This window comes from Canis lupus, chromosome 27, assembly GCF_011100685.1.
Source record: "Canis lupus familiaris isolate Mischka breed German Shepherd chromosome 27, alternate assembly UU_Cfam_GSD_1.0, whole genome shotgun sequence".
In the NCBI taxonomy this organism is placed as follows: Eukaryota; Metazoa; Chordata; class Mammalia; order Carnivora; family Canidae; genus Canis; species Canis lupus.
In genome coordinates this window covers 37,040,621-37,063,919 of record NC_049248.1, presented here as the reverse complement: position 1 = coordinate 37,063,919, position 23,299 = coordinate 37,040,621, and the positions used below count along the sequence as shown (strand labels likewise).

The window sequence follows — 23,299 nt, the reverse complement described above, 5'->3', positions numbered from 1 at the left end:
CATTGTTTTGCCTTTTTCTGAATGTAAGATGTTTGAAATCATACAGTATGTAGCCTTTTCCGAATGGCTTGTTTCACATAGCGATATGCATTTAAGGTTTCTTTACATCTTTTCATGGCTTGATACCTCATTTCTTTATTTTTTAAAAACATCTATTTATTTATTAGAGAGAGAGAGAGAGAGAGAGACAGAGATCATGCATGTGTTGGGGGGAGGGGCAGAGGGAGAGAATCTTCAGGCAGACGCCCTGCTGACCACAGAGCCCAACATGGGACTCACTTCCATGACCCATAAGATTATGACCTGAGCCAAAGCAAGATTATGACCAGAGCCAAAGCCAAGAGTCAGACACTCAATCAGCTGAGCCACCCGGATGTCCCAATAATCCATTTCTTTTAGCTTGGACAGTATTCCATTGTCCGGATATACCATAGTTTATCCATTCACTTACTGAAAGATGATATCTCCGTTGCTTCCAAGTTTCGGTAGTTATGAATAAAGCTGCTAAAATCTGTGCTTGGGTTTTTGTGTGGACATAAATTTTCAACTACTTAGGTAAATACCAAGGAGAGTACTTGCTGGATCCTGTGGTAAGAGTATGTTTAGTTTTGTAAGAAACTGCTGAACTGTCTTCCAAAGTGGCTGCACCGTTTTGATTTCCTGCCATCAACGTATGAAACTTCTGGTTGCTTAACACCTTTGCCAACATTTGGTGTTACTAGTGTTCTGGACTAATGGGCCATTCTCACAGGTGTGTAGTGTTATCTCATTGTTTTAATTTGCATTTCTCTGATGACATATGATGTGGTGCATCTTTTCATATGTTTATTTGACATCTGCATCTTTTCTTTGGCCCATTTTAAAATCAGATTGTTTTCCTATAGTTGAGTTTTAAGAGTTCTTTTTTTATTTTGGATAACAGCCCTTTATCAGATGTGTCTGTGGCTTGTCTTCTAAGACTCTTGATATTATCTTTTGTGGAGAAGTTTTAAATTTTAGTGAAGTCCTGCTATCAATTATACCTTTTGTGGATCTTGCCTTTGGTGTTGTATTCATAGTATTTTACTTAAGAATTTATAGAATTAAAAAAATAGAATAATAACATTATAGTATCAGGGGCAAAATGTGTTAAATGTGTTAAAATGTGTTACTGAATGAGTGTAGGAGAAAATGCAATGATGAAAAAATATTCAATCCAAGATAAGTTATAAAAGGGAGAGAAAAAGAAAGCACAGGCAGGAAAAGAGAAAGCTCAAAATAAGGTAAGTAGGTTAAAAAATTAAACATATAAGCTATTACACTAAATGTAAATGGGCTAAACATTTTAGAAGATAAATATATTGAGGCTGAATTAGTGAAATCCTGCTTTATACTATTTAAAAGGTGCATATCTAAAGCATAAGAATACAGAGAGAGATTAAAAGTGAAAGGATAGTAAAAGTCCATAGAAACAAAAGCTGGTTTCTCCTGATTAATATCAGACAAAGTAGACTTCAAGGCAAAAAGTATTACTAGAGTTACTTCATTTTTTTAAAAAAGATTTTCATTTATTTATTCATGAGAGACACACACACACACACACACACACACACAGAGGCAGAGACACAGGCAGAGGGAGAAGCAGGCTCCATGCAGGGAGCCTGATGTGGGCTTCGATCCCAGGTCTCCAGGATCATGCCCTGGGCTGACGGCGGTGCTAAACCGCTGAGCCACCCGGGCTGCCCCTAGAGTTACTTCATAATGATAAATTTTCAAATCCCAAGGAAGACATAGCAATTTAAATTTGTATATCCCTAATAGAGCCTTAACATTTATGATACATAATTTACAGAACTACAAGGAACACTAGATGACTCCATAGTCAAAGTGAAGTTGCAGTAAATGACGATACAAATACACGCAAAAATCATTAAGGATACTGAGCACTTGAATATAATGAACAATCCAGGCCTTTTAAATAAATACAGACTATTATGTTCCCAAAGTAGAGTTGACATAATCCTTTAAGAACTAATACAACATTTAAAATATTGAATATATTGGATGATGAAGCTCATCTCAACAAATTTCGAAGAACTGAAATTATTCAGGATATACTGACCACAACACAAACATCTAGAATTCAGTAATAATAGATCAGTAGAAAATTCCACGCTGGAATTCATTTAGTTTCTCAAATAAGCCAAGTTAATTTCCTCCTTTGCGTGGAATTTTTTTTTTTCTGTCATTCCTCCCCATATTAGCTCCTCTCAGCCTTTGGTCTCAGCTAAAATTTCATATCCTCCCAGAGGTATTCTCTGATTAATCTAAAATGGCCTCCTAGTTATTAAGTACCTCAGACTCTTGATTGTTTTCTTCACTTAGTGTTAACCTGTGCTTATTTTTTATTTGCCTAGTTAGTTGTCCTTGAATCTACCTCTATATTCCAGAATCTGTGAGGGCAAGGTCTATGTCTGTTCACTGATGGGTTCCAAGGTGCTTAGCACTGTCTGGCATATAGTAGCTACTCAAGAGGTATTTCTTGAGTGAGAGAATGAGAACGAACATTTCCATAATTTACTTCTTAATGGTGTGAGGAGGAATACAGCAATAAACATGATAGCATCTTTGAAGTCATGAAATATTATAGGAAACCTTTTCACTTCTTAATTCCAGAGGCTTTTCTGAGGACTGTAATAAAATTTTGACATACTGTTATGAGAAGTGTTAAATTTGGGGGTAATTTAATTCTTATTTCCAGACTTAATGTGGTTAACATTTTACCCTCAATGTTTCATTTACCATAGCTGTAGAAAAATTTACTTAATTAGCCCCCTAAGGGGGACAATTGTCTGAAAATAGGAAAAAGTGATGTATTTCAACAAATATTTTGTTCCAAGATACAAGCACAGCTGTGTTTAATTAGACTCAATTTCTAGTCTGACAGTGCACTCGAATTCTTTCTTCCTTTCAGTCTCTGTCATCCCCACCCTCTTCTTCATCCTCTTCCTTGTCCTCCACTTCCATGACTTTTATTACTTTTTTTAAAATTATGAACATAAGTAAATTATTTAAAAGTTAAGAAAAACCACTGGAAATAGAGCTGTAGGTTTATGATGTTATCCTTAATTATAGTGTAAGAATAAAATAGTTTTGGCCAGATTCTTAAAGTAACATCCTGTGAGTCATTCTCTGATTTTGTCCAGGATGGAGATTTATATTAAAAGCTCACTGACTTGACTGGTTGGATTAATCTACACAGTGATCTGCAGTACCGGCCATACTTTGAAATCGCCTGGATGCTCTTAAAAACTGCTGATGCACAGGCCCCCTCTCCTAAAGATTCTGATTTAATTGGTCTGAGTTCCACATGTTGGTATTTTCAATAATCTTAGGTGATTCTTACATGCAAGCAGGATTAATAATCAGTAACCTACAACTTTGCTATTCAAAGTGTGATCACTGGACCAGCGGCATCTGTATCACCGGGAGGCTGGGTACACATGCAGAATCTCAGATCTACCCAGTCAGGATTCTCATTTAAATAGGATCTCTAGGTGAATTGAGAAGCACTCATCTACAATTTCCATTGACTCTGTTAAAAATTTTTTTGAAAGGAGTCAACTGAACTTGAGGCTAAGCCAGTATACTTATGCTCCCAGAACATGGTTTTCATGCTAACCAAGAGATAGGCATTGCTCCCAAACCTGTTTATGTCTGTTGTATTTGTCTTCCAATTGTAATGTTATTGAATTGCCTTAAATACATCTACATGTATAATATGTAAACCAGTGAAATATGAATGTGAAAAGAAGTACTTTAAAAAAAAAAAAACTTAGGGCAGCCCTGGTGGCTCAGCGGTTTAGCGCTGCCTACAGCCCAGGGCATGATCCTGGAGACCCGGGTGGAGTCCCACGTCAGGCTCCCTGCATGGAGCCTGCTCCTCCCTCTGCCTGTGTCTCTGCCTCTCTCTCCTCTCTGTGTATTCTCATGAATAAATAAATAAAAATCTTTTAAAAAATACTTAAAAAAAACAGTGGTAAGCTCAAACTGCTAAAAAATATACTCTTGGTTTGGGTGTCAATAAGACAACTTAAAATGTTATGAAATAGTATTAGAATGATCCCTCTTTTATTGCTTGGCAAGTTTCTACCCTAGTTCTCTTTAAAAAATTAGAAATTATAGGCAACACTATGTTTTATTTATGTAGCCAAGTATGCAATGAAGTACAATCAACGAATCCGTAGTAAAGAAAAGTGGTGTACTTCAAAACCTTGTTGAATAGTGTGGATTTGTGTTTTAAATTAAAATGTTTTTTAAAAAGATTTTATTTAAGAGAGAGAGTGAATGAGAGACAGTACAAATTGGGGAAGGGAGAAAGAGAAGCAGACTCCTCCCTGAGCTGGGAACCCAAAGTGGGTTCCATCCTAGGATTCTGGGATCGTGACCCGAGCTGAAGGCAGGTGCTTAACCAACTGAGCCACCCAGGTGTCCCGAAACTAAAATGTTTAAAGTACATATTTATTGTTGTCTACGATTTCTCACTTTAACTGATTTTTTTTAAATGGACCAAAAAACTATCCAAATAACACAGATTAAAGAGGCTTCTACTGAATATCTATGTGACTGTCCATTTAAATGCTAATTGTACTTTTCTCTTTCCCAGTTCTTTTTTCTCTGCATAGCAAAATAGTTTTCAAGCTTAGCTGTGCCTGGACAGCTTTAAAAAAAAATAGAGACCCAGATCCTACACTTATAGATTCTTTTTAATTATCTGATGTGCAGTTGGGGCATAGAGTTTCAATGCTCTTCAAGTGATTTTAATATGCATCCACAGTTGAGAACTGTTGGCCTAGCAGGTTGGGAGCAAATAAATTGGTTATAAAATCAATTCATAATAAATCAGTTCCAGCTTATATAGCTATCCTGAGTAGATGCCAATTAGGATCCAGGTACTAAGTATATCGTTATGAGTATTATTCTATTTTATTCTCTGAATATATTATGAGTACTCTTCCTCCAACTTAAATCGTATTAAAGCATTTCAGTCCTCATTTTCAGATGCTCCTCTTCTGTGCAGCATTTCCAGTTCCGCTCTTGTAAGACATTGTTCTTCTTTCCATCCCCGTACCACCTGTGACGTGTATGTCACCACCTGTGACTTGTGCACATGGTTATCTGTTTTCCATGCTGGGCTGACTGCTCCTTGGAGGCAGGAAGGCACCTGCTTGGTATAGTGCGGGTCAGACATTAGGTTATCCTAAATGCTCCCCTTTTCCTCTGGGTGTTGCCAATCTTTGTGCAAAACTCTTTGTGAAATAATTTTGTTTCTCTTATTTAAACTTTCATTGCTTTCTGCTTTCCTCTCTCCCAGTTCCATCTCAAGGACGCTTTTAAATGTTGCTGTCCCCTGCTCCCTCCTCTCTCCTCAGTGTACTGCCCCTTCTGTATGTCTGGCTCCCTTTGACCTTGAGCTTCTTCTACTCCTGTGGCTTATATTCTTTGCATTATAGAAGGAGTGAGTTATTAATAAATCTCTCCAAAAACTGCATTTGAAATATGGCCTCATAAGGGCACTACCTTCTCCCAACACTTTCTTTCCTTCTTTGTGTTGTGTGTACACAGAGGTTGTGTTGAAACTGCACACTCACTGTTTCAGGGTCTTTACTTGTCATCTCTTAATTGAGCACAGATGTGTGGTTTATTCTGAAAAGGGTCCTGCTTTGTAATGCACAAAGCATTTTATGTTCAATGTCCCCACACAGTAGTATCGAAACAACGTGTATCTAAAAGGTGCCAGTCATTTGGAAAAATGTTTTCCAAAGGTTAAACCGAAGATTAGGTGTTCAAGTGTTGACGGAGTTCTCTGGATTTTTAGTGGTAAGAAAAGATATACAGAAGGACTGTCAGATGAATTCTAGTCCTGGCTTTGAAAATGACAATGTGTGAACTTTTCCTTATTATAGTTTACATTATGTTTTCGTTGTAAAGTGATAAACCTGTTGCCTCATGTGTATTCATGCTGTCATTTTAATAGTATACATGTATTGACATGGATGCTATATTTTTCTTTAAATCTTTACTCCCACTCATTAAATTTACTTTTCTCATCCCCAGAAGACTAAATGAATTGATCACGTTGTCTTTTTTAAAGACTCTACTGTATATAAGCCAGGATCAAGTGGTAGAAAAGTAGCTAAATCAAATGAATTTCAGGATATATCTTACTTGCGATATAAATTGGTAAAATCATATTAGGGGAAAAAACACTGACTCCTTCCTTCCAGCTATATGCTTGGCCTTTTTCTGTTATCTTCTAAATATCCATTTCCTGTTTTCCCAGGACATAACCCTGTAACCCAAAGACTGATTTGGACAGGGAGGGTGTTAGAGTTTTTGCTTTTGTTCTATTCTGGTAGTTATTTTTATCCTTCTTTGCTTCCTAACCCCTCACTACTGCTAGATTTATGGTGTTTCAGGGCCGTTCTCTTTTTGGAAGAATAGGCTACTGACCTAAATTAAGGCCCCCTCAGAGAAGCACTCTTTGGTCCTTTAGAAGCCCAAGGACATGATATATATAAAGTGGGACGGGAGGGTTGCACATCCACGCTCATGATCTCATTTCCTAAACTCTAATATTAGCTTTGCAAACAACTAAATTCCCAAACAATTAATGAGATTTAGTTAAAGGAAGGGATCATGTATAATTAATGAATTTGTGAATTATTTAAACACTCTGAAATTCTGGTCATTTTAAATAGCATTGGCTCATAAAAATTGGCTTTATGTAGAGGAAGGAGAACATTTTGTCATCAAATTGTCCAAGATGACGAGGTAATACATGTTACCTTGTATTATTCATGTTAATAAGTTATTGCTATAACAAGAGCTGGCTATTTTTCCTATTATTCCTGCTATTAGTTGATAGGCAAACCTGCTCCCATTTCAGGTGCTTCAGCTCTTCTGCAGTGAAAAGTAAGCTGCCATTTTACAAAAAGGGCAAAATATTTCTGTGAGACTTGATTTATAGAATCTTTATAAGAAAGAGGCAAAATCAAAGGATAAAAACAAATGTAAAGGAAAATGTGAAGATCAAAGAGGTCCGATTCACTTGTTTTCAGGCTTTTCATCAAACAGGAAGCTGGAAGAGAACTTACCAAAAAATTCAACAAACCTTTAAAGTTTATTATGCATGGCCAGTGCTGGGTGCTGAATAAGATCCAAAGACAAATAAGACACTGTCCCTGTCCTCATGTGGGAAAGATTTAAAAAGTGTATAACTAACTAGAAGAGAAAAGGAAAAATGTGCTTCGTGCTTTAATAGAGATTTAAGCATTGTAGAACAGGGAAAAATTAATTTTAGCAGTTAGTGCTCGAGACTTTTATTATAACCATATTGTTAAGAACTGACTCCAAGTCCAGATTACTAAAAAACATTGGGGGCTAGAAAAATGCAGCATGGCTGATTAGAGTCTTTTAAGAACACCAAAACACTTTCAGATTTTGTTTTTGCTTGATTCCACAGAACCCTAGACTGCTCTTGACTACATTTATTGTACATTCTTTTTAAATAGCTATAATAAAAATATAAATATACATAATTACAGTTAATGAGATATTTTCTCATCCAACAGCTTTGATTTGTAGATTACTAACAAATTACTATCATGTTGGCCCAGAATGTAATAACTGCCATTGTACATGGGATGTTTAAGAGCCCTCCCAGAGGAAATCAAGATTTCAAAGAAGGCTGCCTAAAAACCACTACTATCTCCAACTCTGCCCTTAATGGATAGCTTAAACAATCTTAAGATCACTGATACCTGGCGTTTTCAAAGAGAACTTTAAAGAAATCGTAAATCTCTTTTCTCACCTATGTGGATTATATTGGTTTTCTTCTTGGTATCTATAACGTTTAATTTGTTTTGGATCATTTTTAAAGGTGTCAATTCCAATGGGAAGTTTAAAGTAGATGCCTATATTTCAATCCAGTAATAAAAAGGAAAAGTTAAATGTAATGAGCAAGGAAATGTTTAGAAGGGAAATATGATATATCTTTTCATTTCTTATATTCTCAAATAGTTTTAGGTAGATTTGGATGATTCTTTCTACAAAGGTTTGCAGGAGTTGATAAATCTCATTAGAGGGATCTGCATTTTCTATCGCTCTTAATGACCAGTAATTGAGATTTTAATGTGTAAATTAGGACCTTTAGAATTGTATTGGCTTCTTTCACTTCTCAATCTGTGCTATTATCTACTTTTTCACTTTTTTGTAACTAATGACTTTCAAATTTGCATCTATACCAGTTCTTGTCTTCCTGTTTCTTGTTAATTGTTAAAATAGGAGGGGGGCGAAATGAAGTGAAAATAACTCACATTAATTGTTTTTGCAAGTTCTCTCGTAATTACGGTGCTAGTGATTAGGTAATTTACCATAGCCTTGGTAAAACATATATACCATTTGTTATATCATCCTATTGAATTACCCCGAGTTCTAATTAATGTCCCCACCTATGGCTGAATAGGCTGTGTATGGGACAGTTCTGGGTGACATAATTCACAGAAACCATGATGTAAATCATATCCCCTTGGAATTATGCAAACAGCAGCATATACTAGAGTCATAGTCAATGTGCATTTGACATTGGTTAATATGAGTAACTTAAAGTAATTGTGATGTACTCATAGGGTCCTAGCTTCTTAGTCTGCAATGTAAGAAGCCTATGTGAATGAATTAATATCCATCTTCCTCCAAACTCTCTTAAAAATATCCATGTAATATACTTAGTAGGCACTTCGCAGAGATACTTGAAAATATAACCTTAAAAAAAAAAAGAAAATGTAATCTTGTTGATACAATTCTTCTTTAAGCTGGTAAATAATTCAGGTCATAAGAATCCAGAGTTATGTCACAAAAAACTTAATTCTGTACATACACACATGCGTGCAAACATACCCCTCCCCCCCCAAAAAAAAAAAGCTAGGAAAGAATGAAGCCTCTACCTATGAATATGTGAATGCAATTGAATTAAAGAAGAAATCAATATAGCAAAATGATTATTCCTTTGTTGTTTTGTGGAGGGAGTGATTTCTTTTACTCTATACTATATTGGGGAAGAGTAAGCAGGCAGTTACATTTCAGTTAGGGAATCCTAGAGATTTTTTTTTCAGTATTGTGGTAGAAACAGGGATTATTTTCTGAGACTTTGTCCCTAATACTTGCAGGGACTGGCCTTGGTTAAAGTCTGGGCGCAGGCTTCTTCTGCTGCCCGCCTCTGATCTGGGAGGGAAATTGATTTTCTCCAGAGCTTAGTTCCTTCATCTGGCCTTCTGCTTGTGTATGGACCCTGTTTTGACCAGTTACCTCATTTTTCCTTCAAGTGGATCTGCATTTTTAAAATGTGTCTGTTTTTCCTTTTCAAATTTATTTGCTCTCTGCTCCACTCTCTCATGCTTTTCTAAGCAACCTATCCTTGTAAACTCTTCATGGCTTAAAGTGAATTAATATGATAGCCACCTGTGCTGGACACTGGTTATTCCTGAGCACCCCTCTATCCCACTTCCATTCCCTCTCCTTGCCTGCCCTACTCTGTGCCCCAGGGGCCTGCTGCCTCTCCCTGGTCTCCTTGCCAACCAGCTTTGGATAGGCTTTGCCAATGGGAGGCACTGGCAGGAAATTAGAAGGCAGGAAGAGAGAGAGTTGGCCACGTTTCTTCCCTGTTCCTTCTCTGTGCTAGGCTGCGTTTCTGGCAGTAGCTGTGTCTCTCCTGGTTATGGTTCCCTCTAGGCACTGCTTCCCCATAACTCAGACTCATGCTGGGCACCAGTAAAACCATTTCCTGTCCCTGCTCTTCAGCCCTACGGTGACGATGACTTCCCACCGTTGCCAGAGTCCCTTACCTGCCCATTCCTTTCCTTTTGTCTCCTTGCAGAAGTTCATCCCTCAGTCTCCTGTGTTTACATATGTCTTGTGACTTTCTCAATTACAGGACTTCATTTTGGCTTTTACTGTAGTTAATTGTGGATGAATCTGTCTGCCCTGCTGCTAGTGAGGGCATGCATCATGTCTCATTCATCTCTGAATTGTAGTTACCTAGCAGACTACCTGGCATATAATAGGAGCTCAGAGTATATAGCTATTAAGTGTATTAATAAATTAATGTGACTTTTATTCTTTCAACTTACTCCTAAGTTCCTAATGGTATTTTCAGGATTCCTCGTAGTATTTTTAGGAATGATTCCAGATTTTCTAAGTTTCTTAACAGTTTTCCACTAAACAGCCTAGGGAAGGCATACCCTAGTGGCCTTCCTAGATACTGGGTATAGACCTCAGAATTATGGAAACCGCAGCAACTGATCAATAAAGAAACAAGGCAAAAATCACTCATGTTGGGTTCTCCCTCAGCCAGGTTCATCCTGTTTGCACTCATTGCCTGAAAGGAAATGAAGCAATTGTGATCTCATTCGTTTTTGTGTCTTCTCCTTCTGCCAAGCTCCATTTGGTGCCCTATTGTCCTACAAGTTGCCTATTTGAGACTTTTGAATTAAGAATTTAGAACAGAAGCTCCATCTGTTCTGCCTGAATATTAAATTATCATAAGACTTTGTATAAGGAGAACTTACCCTTGTGTTTTTTTACAGTTTCCTTTCCCTTCTGTTCTAAGACTTGAAATATCAGTTTTTTCCAACATACCCTTGGACTTGAATAAGCCAAAGTTTATCAAGTCATATAATAAAATAGGCTTAGAAACCTTTGAATGGCAAGTGCTTAATAGAAGTAAGAAGGTTTTATTTATTCTCATTACCCTTTAAGTGTGGCACTCATTAAGTATCACTGAACACACAATATGTCAGAACTTGGTATTTTGAAGTTACTAGATCTTATAAGTGAGGTTTATGTAAAGATTCCCCATTGGACAGATATATTTTATAATCAATCAGGTTCTTTAAGTAAACACACATGCTGTTTTAATTTATGACAGGTAGTATGCAACTGACACATTTGCAGTTTCATTTTGAATATTAAAAAGTGCACAAGCTTTACCCAGCTTTTAAGTAATATAATTTATGCAAGTTTAGTTGTATTCTTCCCTAGCAAGGTCCAAAAATTTAAAGTCATTTCACCGGTGATATATATTATGTAGTGAAATTTGTTAATAAAAACTGAGTAAAGAGATCAGTTGAAGGAAGGCATTTTAATAACATGCATGCTTTCTTTACATTATTTAACCCTGCAGTTTTTAATCTGTTAATTGTGCAGTGAAGATATAAGTGGGTTTACATTTTAAATATGAATATTTGTATAAAAATTAAAAAAAATAAAAAAACAGTATATATTTAACATTAATAAAAACATATCTATTATCTTTGATACCAATTATAGGCAACTTGGTACCTTTTTTTAGTAACTATGCAAAAATAGTATTTATGAAAACAAAGTACTGAGATAACTTACTACTTTTGAAGGTTATGGGAATATGTGAATTTTGAAGAAGGAAAAACTTTCTTCAAATTCACACAAAGGAATTAAAAGAAAATGTACATATCCATTTTGTACAGTCTGTATGGTTACAATTAAAAATTGGACTTAGTAATGAACAGGGCTACAAACTGCTTGAGTCTTCGCTTATCAGATAATCACTTCCACTGGTCTTTTTCTAGATGCTATGGAGCTCTAAAGCATCCACAATATTGAGAGCCTTTTCAAAAACAAAGCAAAACAATACAAAGTTGCAGAAACAAAAATTAGCTCAGGGTCTTAAAAAGGCATCCAAGCCAGAGTGGCATTCTGAAGGTTAAGTTTCATTAGCTGAGGGTAGCTGTCTGTGGTTAGGTGATGAGTTAGCATGGGGAGTGTGACATTTCAAAACTAGCAATTTCTGTTAGCAAAATGTTTATGTGAATTATTGTGAAAGTCTCAAAAATTATTTGATAATTTCTATGTATCTTCGCTAATTAAAAATGTTTTTCTATCGAATCTGAAGTTCTCTTTTAAAATTATTGAATTTGTGATGCAGAGCAGGCCCAGATTAAGATTTTTCAACACCCTACCTAAGCAAGGTGCCCTAATCCGTATGTATTTACAAATTAAATAGTGCTAACTCATAAAACATAAAATGTTCATGTATGTGTTGAAGTTCTTTTAAATTTTGTTTTTAAAATTCTTAATGGTAAAAAAATAAAATAAATAAAATAAAATTCTTAATGGTATATAAAAAAATTCACTTTTTTTCATATTCGTGTTGCCCTGATCCAAAGCTGCTTCAGGCACCTGCTTAATATGCCTAAAATGCAACACCATTGAGGAGGCAAGTAATTTGAAAGTCTGCTCATTGGCACCCTTTTTTTAGAGTTTTCTTCTGACTCGTCACTGTCCTTATCCTTTTTGTACCTTATTTTGCTCTCTGAGTTTACTGGGCATAATAGCTGGATCCTCTATGTGCCTTATGTTAGATCGAATTAGGTTTATGGTTGTTCAGTCTCTTTGAAAAGACTTAAGACCATGTGAAATATAATCTGAACACCTCTCAACTCTTTTTCCTAAATAAAAGTTAAAAATAAATACCTATGTATTTTTTATTCCAAAGCAATATGCCAATTTCAAGGACGGACCTACTTTGAAGGAGAAAGAAGTACGGTTTATTCCTCTTCTGGAGTATGTGTTCTGTATGAGTGCAAGGTAAGGAGACTCTTTGTGGGTCTTTCAACATCTTAACTATGTAAACAGTAAATATTTCTTTAAAATCTCACACTTGTAATACCTTGAAAACGTTTAAGGCAAAGAAAAAATTTAGAATATTAATTATAATTTGAATAGAAATTCCCATTATTTTTTCAAATATGTAAATTCGTGGCTGTAAAATAATTTTCCCAATAAGCAAAAATACTGTTTTGTCGAGTTAAAGTTTTATGAAGTGGTCTTATTTTTCCAAATTCAGACTAGCTCCCTTGAAGAAAATGTAGATAAAGTTAGACTCAGCCTGTTGTCACTTACGGTTTTTGACCTGTGTGACAAATATCATTCAGTTCAGTGGAAAACCTTAAAAATTTCCTAATAAAAATTAGCCATTGGATGGAGATGAGATGGACTGATCCTTTTGGTAAGAATATTTTAAATGATTTGAAGGGGAATTCTTTATAAATTTACTGCCATGCTCTCCTCAAGTATGCTTCTGAAACAAATGTGAGTGCTTTTATCTCTGCTGCTTGACCTACTAATTGAAAAAGAATATGTTTCATGAAACTTTTCATTTTTACCTTTTGTAAACTATAACCTTATATTTCTTGACCATAATGTTATATTGCGAACCATTTTCTATCTGAGGGAAACTCTGCACATAAAGTTTCTGCTTTAGAGTTATCTTTACATTTGATCCTTAATTTTTTTTTCTTTAAATGCTTTCTCTTTAAGTGGTTTTGGGGGATGATGTAGTATGCCTAGATTATGTAGAAAATGAAGGTTCTGCTGGCACCACCAAAAAACTGTAAGCATTTATATGATTATTCAGTGTTAGGGAAAGGAAAATCCTGAGAATTTTGCCACAACAAATCAAAAGAAGCCAGCTATACACATCATGCATCTTAGGTTGGAAGTCCTTTGGGATAAGCAAGGAGGAAATGTAGAAGAGGCAAGAATGTGATAGATTTGACTTCTAGAATATGAGAGGTCTGAGTTCTTTGTGCCCATCGTAAAGTATTCTAGCATCTTCTTTTGGCTTTATGTCAGCCTTCCTATAGTGCAGGTTACCATCTTAAAGACAAGGGAACTAAAGTATAGGAATATTAACATGAATTCCTGAACCTGCATTTCAAGATGGATTTGTCCCCTGGCATCACCTGACACCAACACTGTTTTGAGTGAAGTAGGTTCCACTATAAACGTAAAGATTAAAATTCTTAGAGTGAGATCTAGTAACTCCAAATTAAGAAAAAGGAATCAGAGCAAAGTTACTTCAGGGAAGGTAGAAAACTTTTGTCATCTGGTTTCTAGTTGTAAACTCTAACTTTTAAATATCAGCTCTAACTTTAAAAATCCTGAGGGCTCTTGGAATTTCTTAATGTGTGTGTATATGTGTGTGTGTGTGTATGTGTGTGTGTATTCTTTTCATCTGACCAGTGTGTCCCATAATACTGATAATTATGGTTTAGAAATTTATTGGAAGAGTTGCCTATTTGATTGTAAGATAACTGTGAAATGATTTCATTTTAAAATGGGTTAGTAAGAAGTCCGTATATAGACAACTCTGAAAGAGCCTATACTCTGAAAGTAAATATTGAATTAATGAACAAATGTTACCTTTTGTTTACTCAAATAAAACGCATCATTTCCTTTCCAATGCTGTGCTGTCCAATAGAAACATGTAAGCCACAAACAGTAATTTTCCTGAGCTAATTTTCTATATTTAGCTCCATATATCCAAAATATTATCATTTTAACATGTAATCAATGTAAAATTATTAATGAAATATTACATATTCTGTTGTCATACTAATCCTTCAAAATTTTGTGTATATTTTATGTTTATAGTATTTAAGAGCTCCATGTAGCTAGTGGCTATTGATTGTACAGCATAGTTGCAACGATTATTATCATACGTTTTTGTAGTTCTTGACTAAATTTTTTAAAGATTTATTTATTTATTTGAGAAAGAGAGAGAGCACAGGCATGTGAGCTGGGGCCGGGGGGAGAGGGGCAGAAGAGGAAGAGAGAGAGAATCTTAAGCAGAGTCCATGCTGAGGATGGAGCCCCGGTGAGGGCTCTATTCCACCACACTGAGATCATGACTGAGCTGAAATTAAGAGTAGGACACTCAATTGACTAAATTCTTGCAATTAAGAACTTCCATTGTTTATTTTCCCTTCAGGACCCATAGCTTCTGTATTTATACCTTTACATAATTGACAGCTCTCTCAAGCTTTTATTTTCTGGGCTCTCAACACCAGTCCTTCATTGTTCCTTTATTTTCAGTTTTGTGGCCTTGAAAGTATGTCCTGGGGGTCTGTAACTTTAATAATAACACTGGAAAACACTGTGGTTCTGAAAATAAGATTATCAGAATGGATAGTATTGTCAAAGGAAAGGAAGACTAACATTTGACTCCATTATGTACATGTCTCCTACCACTCATTTTTTTAAGTGCAGTTGACATACACTATTATACTATTTTCAGGTGTATAACATAGTGATGTATCAATTATATGTACATTATGAAATGCTTACCAGGATAAGTGTAGTCATCTGTCACCATACAATGTTATTATAATGACTGCATTCTCTATTCTGTATTTTTTACCCTTGTGATATATTTATTTTATAACTGGAAATTTTACCTCTTACTCTCCTTTACCTATCTTGCCCATACCCCGGCCCCCTGCCTTCTGGCAAGAACCACTTTGTTTTCTATACAGAAAATTTATAAGTCTTTTCTGTTTCTGTTTCTTTTGTTCTTTAGATTCCACATGTATGTGAAATTTTATATTTGTCTTTTTCTATCTGACATTTCACCTAGCATTGTACTCCCGAGGTGCATCGGTGTTGTCACAAATGGCAACATGTCATTTCTTTTTTATGGCTTAGTAATATTCCATTGTCTGTTTGTCTATCTCACATCTTTTTCATCTATTCATTTGTCAGTGGAAACTTAGTTCCATTGATTCTTGCTTCCATATCTTGGCTATTGCAAATAATGCTGTGGCATCAGGGTGCATATGTCTTTTCGAATTAATGTTTTTGTGGAAAAAATCCAGAAGTGGAATTACAGGGTTGTATGATCCTGCCACTTTCTTGATAGCATCACTTTCAAATCATTATAATCTCTTTTCTATAGATATTCCAGGAAGATGGAAATGTTAAAATGACTACTTCCATAAGAGTAGTACCTAATAGAAATGATACCTAAAATTTTAAGCTTTCGAGCAGTATTAAAATGGAAGCTTAAAAATTCTAACAGTTAATTTTTTACTTCTATCTTGCTGTAGTTAATGACCCTTGTTCTTAAGAGATAGAAGGTTGACAGTATAGAAGCCAACCAAATCCTGTGTTCATTTTCTTTATAGTTTTGGGAAGGAGTCCCAATATTACTTACCAGGATCACCTGTGAGACTGTCTTCATAATAGTCTAGAAAATCTCGAAATGAGAATTTTTAAAAGGCTCAGTTTTTATTTATTGTTTTTTTCTTTTTCCAAAGTTAGCCTCTGATCTAATTCAAGCTGTATTTGTGCCACAATTGTCATCTGGATATGCAAATGTGTTGTAAAACTAAAAGAATTTTTCAGGATTCCCTTTGTTTGGCAAATTATTTATATAGCTGCAATGTGTTAGGCTCCTATTCTCAGAGCTGCTTGTCCATTTTAAAGGCTTTCCAATTATGATTTAATGTCATTTTGTGAGTGAGCCTATGACCTATGGAAAAGTTCTCAGGATGAAAATTTTACTCTTGTATAAGAAGAGCCTTCTCAGATGCTGGTTCTAGGAGCTTCTTAGTAAGTACTAATTCAGAAGTTTGAAGCATTTATTTTCTGTTGTCTAATAGGACCAAACCATGAAGCTGGTTGAAAGTTCAGGCTGTCCCGCTTTGGATTGTCCAGAATCTCATCAGATTACCTTGTCTCATAGCTGTTGCAAAGTTTGTAAAGGTAAGACTTTTTCATAAAGTAAGATTTATGAGTCATTGTTGGAGTCTAGTTTAACATGAAATAGAAATTTTGATAACCAAGTTATTTCCAAAGATTAACAGTATTTCCTTAAATGCTTAACTAAATTGGTAGATAGTAGGTGGTCATAGGATATTTATTATAGTTATTGAAAATCAAGATATTTCTATACATTTTTGCTTTGTATCTCAAGATCTGGGTCTTTAAACCTCTCTGTGCACTGCTTCTAAGTCAGCATGACATTGCTGAAGAAATTGAAACAACAGTGCTGAGTTATCTTATTGGTTTTCTTTTTTCTTTCTCTCTTTCTTTTTCCTTTTTTTTTTTTCTGTTTTGCCTTCCATTTCTCTTTTGTTTGTTTTATAATTGAGTTTGCATAATTTTCATTTTGATTACTTCTGATCCCTCTCTTCTCAATTCCACTCACCTTCACTCAGGCTTCTGTACTCCTGCAGAGTGAGGCCATCAAACATACATTGTTCATTCTTTGTTGCTTCTGTGATGATAGGCCTAGGACCAATAAGTAGAAAGGACTTAGAGTTTTAAGTTAAATATAAGAAAACAGTGAAATTTGAGCTCTTCACAAATACAGTGGGCTGTCTCAGGAGGCAGTGAGTTTCCCATCACTATTGGTTCTAAAACTTAGTATTTTATTACACATTGAAACATAAAGTAAAGGATTAATTATGTGGGCCTCTTTAAGATCCCTACTAATCACAAGACTCTATGGGCCTTTCTGTACATGTCTTCCCCAGTTTATGATGGGGTTATTTCCCTGTAACCCCGTAAGTTGAAAATATCATCGTCAAAGACGCATTTAATACATCTAACCTATCTAACATTGTTTAGCCTAGTTACCATCAGTGTCCTCAGAAGACTTGGAGGCATACCTCATGTTATTCTGCTTCATTTTATTGTGCTTTGTAGATACTATGTTTTTATAAATTGAAAGTCTGTGGCAATCCTGTGTCAAGCAAGTTCACTGGCTCCATTTTTCTAATAGCATTTGCTCTCTTCATGTCTCTGTCACACAATATTTCAAATTTTATCATTATTATTATATTTGCTATGGTGACCTGTGATCAATGATTACAATTTACTGAAAGCTCAGACGATGGCTAGCATTTTTTAGCAAGGCATTTTTATTTTTTTATTTTTATTTTTATTTTTATTTTTATTTTTTTTAGCAAGGCATTTTTAAATTAAGGTATATACATTTTTTAGATATAATTCTTTTGCATAATTAATAGGCTATAATATAGTACAAACATAACTTTCATATGCACTGGAAAACCAAAAATTTATTTGACTTTTTTATTGCTATTTTTGCTATATTGCAGTGGCCTGGAACTGAACCTGCAATATCTCCGTACATTAGCTTACAGTTGGGCAAAGTCATCTAACACCAAACCTATTTTATAATAAATTGTTAATCTCTCATGTAATTTATTGAATGCTGTAATGAAAGTGAAAAACAGAATGGGTTGTATGGGTACAGAGTGGTTGTAAGTATATCAATTGTTTACCTTCCTGATCGTGTGGCTGACTGGGAGCTTGGTTCACTGCCCCTGCCCACCCTCATGAGAGAGGATTGTACTATATATCATTAGTCCAGGAAAAGATCAAAATTCAAAATTCCAAAGTACAGTTTTCTAACTGAATGCTTGTCGCTTTTGTTCATTGTAAAGTTGAAAAATTTGAAGTAAAAAAAATCCTAAATCAGGACTGTCTGTCTATTGAAGTTATTTCTGAATCATCTCCTTTGTTAGACTCTGCACTATGGGAGCAAGGCTAGGTCTTTATATTCATCTCTATATTTTTAACACCTCATATGACACCTGAGATGCAGTAGATGCTCATAACTGATATAGTCGGTACTATATAACAAACTGCTCTATATGAGCTACTAGCACTTGTTTGAATAATGGCTTTTATGAGGCTGCAAAGGAAAGCTTAAATGGAAAAAAAGTAAGAAAAAGAAATTTTATAAAATATATAGCATAGTATTTTCTTTACGCCTAGTCTGTTAAAAGTAGACATAAGATCCCCCCCCCCCCATTTTTAACAGGATGGTGCAGTTTTGTTGCATTTTTTTTTTTTTTTTTTTTTTTTTTTAGCCATTTCTTCTGTCTATTCAATTAAGAGTTTTAAAATCCCAGTTCTGTGCTGGGGTTCCTCAGTGACTCAGTTAGTCAAGCATCTGCCTTCTGCTTAGGTCATGATCCTAGGGTCCTGGGATAGAGTCCAGCATCAGGCTCCCTGCTCAGTGGAGAGCCTGCTTCTCCCTCTGCCGGCCACTCCCTCTGCTTGTGCTTGCATGTGCATGCTCTCTCTCTGTCAAATAAATAAAATCTTAAAAAAACAATTCCAGTCCTGTGAAAAGTACTCTGGGAATTTCAAAGTGGTTTAAGACTCTATCTGCTCTTTAAGGAGCTTTCTAAAGGAAAGGAACTAAGGAACACTACTAAAAAGGATTAAATCAGATAGACAGATGGAAGGCCATCTTAGTTTCCATCTTCACAGTCCCTGAGCTAGTGCCTTGTCCAGAGCACATGTAGAATTTGATATGAATCAAGAAAGCACATTCCATTTATTTGATTTGGGAACTGCCCTCAGTCTAACAGCTTAACTCAAATTTCTTTAACCGAAAGTGGGCTAAACCAGTGCTTCTCAAGTTTAAATGTACATACAGATAACCTAGGGATCTTATTAAATGTAGATCCTAATTCAGTAGATCTGGAATCCAGCCAAAAGAACCTGCGTGTCTAATAAGCTCCGTGGTGATGCTGATGCTACTGGTCAGTGGGACTACACTTTGAGTTGTTAGCTATTGTTGCATGACAAAGTGTCCCAAAACTCAGTGGTTTAAAACAACGATTTTATTATATGTTGTCATACTGTGTGTCAGGAATTTAGGCAGGTGGTTCTTCTGCTCCGTGTGGTGGTAAGTGGGGTCACTCAGCTGAACTGAGCTAGAAGGTTCAATGGCCTCACTATATGCTGGCATCTCAGTAGGGATGACAAGAAGACTGAGTATATCTGAAGGTCTCTCCCTCTACACAGAATCTCAGATCTGCTCCCTGTGACTCTATCCATCACGTTGATAATGAGACTTCTTAACTGATGGTTTAGGGCTCGTAAAGACTAGGTGTGGAACTGACACAGCATCATTTTTCCCATATTTCTCTGGTCAGAAGAGTTATAAGCAAGCCCAGATTCAAGAGAGATGGTAGGGAAAGACCCCACCATAATAGAAGTGTTGAAAATGTGTGGCCATCTGTAATCCCCTGGAAGTGTTCAGGAGCTACTTGGAGATTAGAGAGGTGAACACCATAGAAATTAGGCAAGATTGGCTAGGACAAGATTTGAGTAAGTAGCTAAAAGAGGGCCTTTTGGATATCAAAAGAAGCCTTGATCACATCCATTTATTTTTAAAAGAGCCTTGATATGTTGCAGGAAGTAAGTTAAGAAATGGAAAAGCTAGCTATAAAAGTCATTTAAATTGTTTATAATTTTAAGAATTAATGTGGTTACACAGCACACTCAAATACAGTGATGAAATATACTGTGACCTACCTCCCCTCCGAGATTCTGATGTAATTGCTGTAAGATGGAGCCATGGTACCACCATTAAAAAACCAACCAAACAAACTACTTTCAATGAATTCTTAACAGAACCAGAATTGAGAACTACTAGTTTAGATAATGCTGGAACTGAAATTGAACAAAGTGGCTCTTCTTGAAACTTTTAGCACCGTTTATAATAAAGACTGCTTTAATTTCTGATTTCAAGTATAGAGAATAAACAAATGAGTTTCCTGGCATTCTCTGATGTTTAAACTAAAAAAAGTCAAGTTCTCAAGGCTGAAATTTTGAGTTAACACCTACACATAAGTTGTGACAAATGCATTTGTAATATAATTGGCCTCCAGCTTCCAAGCCCTGTCTGCCTAGTGCTAGGGATGCTATGTTCACATCTGATAAAGTAAGTTGTTCAACAGCGGTTATTAAATATTCCCTGAGGGCAGAGCATGAGAGTAAAGTGTTGACCTTTCCACCTGAGGCTCAGTCAGTGCTAGAAACGAAGCTGTGCACCCTTAAAACAAGGCCCGGAATCTCTCGGCACCAAATCCAATCCAACCAAGACTGTCTTCTAGGTCCTCTGCAGCTGGCTATCTTGTGTCACAGTAGCTCAGAGCTGTGCAGCAGGAATGTTCTTTTCACTTTATTCATGTCTGAGAGCCCCTTCAAGGAAGCTTGTAACAACTTACAACATAACAGAGACTCAGTAATACAGTAAGGATTCTGACTTAGAAAGATACAGAAATTATGTGTAGCACTTGCCCATCCCTTCTTACCCCTTGGCAACTCCTTTCTCTGCTTATAATACCAGGAAGTCCTATTCACAGGATACCCCATTTTAATTTACCTTTTACTTCATCTAGTCCTACACTTACAAGTAGTAGTGACATCTGTATGTAGAAGGTTCAGTGGGTATAGATTGTTTTCTCTCAACTTCTGGGTAATCCATAGTTTCCCACAGTATTCTATTATACCTCCATGATTCTTGTTATTTAAGTATTACTAATAACATTATTTAATTTTTTATATCTACTGTTGGTCACTCATCTCTTAAAAATTTAATTTCATTCCAAATAATGATACCCACAAAATGATGGCATTATTTGTGAGATTCATCTGTTTTTAATACATATCAAATCCATTGCAATTAGTACTTTTTAAAAATGTACATCCATGCACATGAACCATAATTTGGGAAAAATCAGGATTATCCATCATCCTGCAAATAATACCTAAATAAGTTAGTATTCTTTTAGGTGTAGGTAATAAAACACGTAACCCAACTGATGTAAGCAAAAAATGGAACATAGGGCTCCTGTAAGCTGTTTTATACAACTATCAAATCCTGTCCCTTTGCCTAGCTGGATCTCAGTTTGCCTCCTCAGAAGTAGCTTTATTTTCAGACTGTGTGTTTTTAGCTAGACCTCTGCCATTCTGATACTCACATCACTATGATACTCAATGATGTGAAAGGTGAAAAGAAAAGGTGGTGAAAGAAAAAGTTCACTATCCTCAGGAGTTAAATAAAAGTCCCATAATTGAATTTCAGTCATCTTTGTTAGCCTGAACTGGATCATATGCCCAGACCTGAAGAAATTACTGTGTCCAGGCCAATGGGATGCATTGATCATCCTGTGGGGCAGTAGAGTCTATCTTCCTATAAGTAGATGCACTAACAGTAGGAATGAATGGTTCATCTCCCACACAAAGAATAGGAATAGATACTTATGGGCAAAAACCAACAAATACTCACCTCAAAATTATTTATTCTCTAATCCTGATTATTTTTTTTCAAGATTTTATTTATTTATGAGAGGGAGAAAAAGAGAGAGAAAGACAGTACAAGCAGAGGGAGGAGCAGAGGAAGAGAACAAGCAGACCCCACGCTGAGCATGGAGCCCCATATGGGGTTTGATCTTATGACCTTGAGATCATGACCTGAGCCAAAATCCAGAGCTGGCTGCTTAACCAACTGAGCCACCCACGTGCCTCTTTTTCTCCTGATTATTATGTATAACTTTTATGCATATTTTTTTATTCATCTTTTGTATCCACCCTTTTCACTTCACCTAGTTGTAGAGATATGCATAGTAATATTTTATGGAAAGATCTATACATAACAAAAGACAGAACTTCATGTAAATTTGAAATTCTTATTAGAGGAATAGAAAACTTGGTATTCTTGCAGTTAAAGTGCAAAGTGGGAAACAAAGGCTAGATTGTATTAGATTAGATCCACCTGTCTATAACAAATACTTGAATTCTCTTCTGTGTAGGTGCCTCCACGTATTTGGTTTATGGCTTATTTGTAATACTCTAATTGCTTAAATTATTGACAAGTATTATACTATTATGTTTTTACATGGATGATCTCATTTGAACTTCATGTTTTGGGAGGTAGATATTATCTTAATTTTACAGGCAAGAAAACTTGAAGGTTTAGAAAGGTTAATTAATTTACACAACTAGTAATTTACACAGCCAGTAAGTAGTAGAGATTGGATATAAATCCAAGTCTTTCAACTTCAAAAGCCAAACACCTATGACTAGAAATGCAAGATCGAAGGTAATAGGCTATCCAACTCATACTCTGAGTTTTTGAAGTTACTACTTATAGATTGGAAATAACCCACTTTAATTGAGTTGGAATTTTCTACTTGTCAATAGTTAGTCTTTTGACACTGGCATTTTGTATCTAAGCAGTAAAACAACAAATAGAGTCAATCAACTTATTTGTTGAGAAAATAAATCAAAATAGCTATCTGACATTGTTTAGAGTAAATTAGAATTTGATTGACAAAATTTTTAGCTTTCAAGTCTCTGGGTTAATTTTAAAAACCCATCTGATAAAAAGTAAAACACTCCCTAGCTGAACCTAAAACAGTGAAAGTAGTATCACATCATTATCTCATAGTTGGAAAATTCTTGCAGCAATTAGATACTGCATGGTAAATGTGTCCATGACATTCGATGCTGAGATAAGAGAGAGGTCTGAGCATTATTTAGGCAGAACTGGAAAGGGACCGTAATAGAGGTGGAATGGCATAGACAGTGATTGCATAGATTGGGCAAAGTCTGAAAA

At 35.7% G+C, this 23,299-nt stretch overlaps 1 protein-coding gene across 3 annotated transcripts in view; it reads left to right on the top strand.

Moving 5' to 3' along the window:
- NELL2 (neural EGFL like 2) overlaps nt 1-23,299 on the top strand; it is a 381,289-nt gene that overhangs the window by 184,496 nt on the left and 173,494 nt on the right. For all 3 annotated transcript variants that reach the window (XM_038577411.1, XM_038577410.1, XM_038577409.1), the window contains 2 exons: nt 12,569-12,660; nt 16,515-16,617. In XM_038577411.1, coding sequence (XP_038433339.1) covers nt 12,569-12,660; nt 16,515-16,617 — 195 coding nt within the window. The remainder of the gene's footprint in view (nt 1-12,568; nt 12,661-16,514; nt 16,618-23,299) is intronic.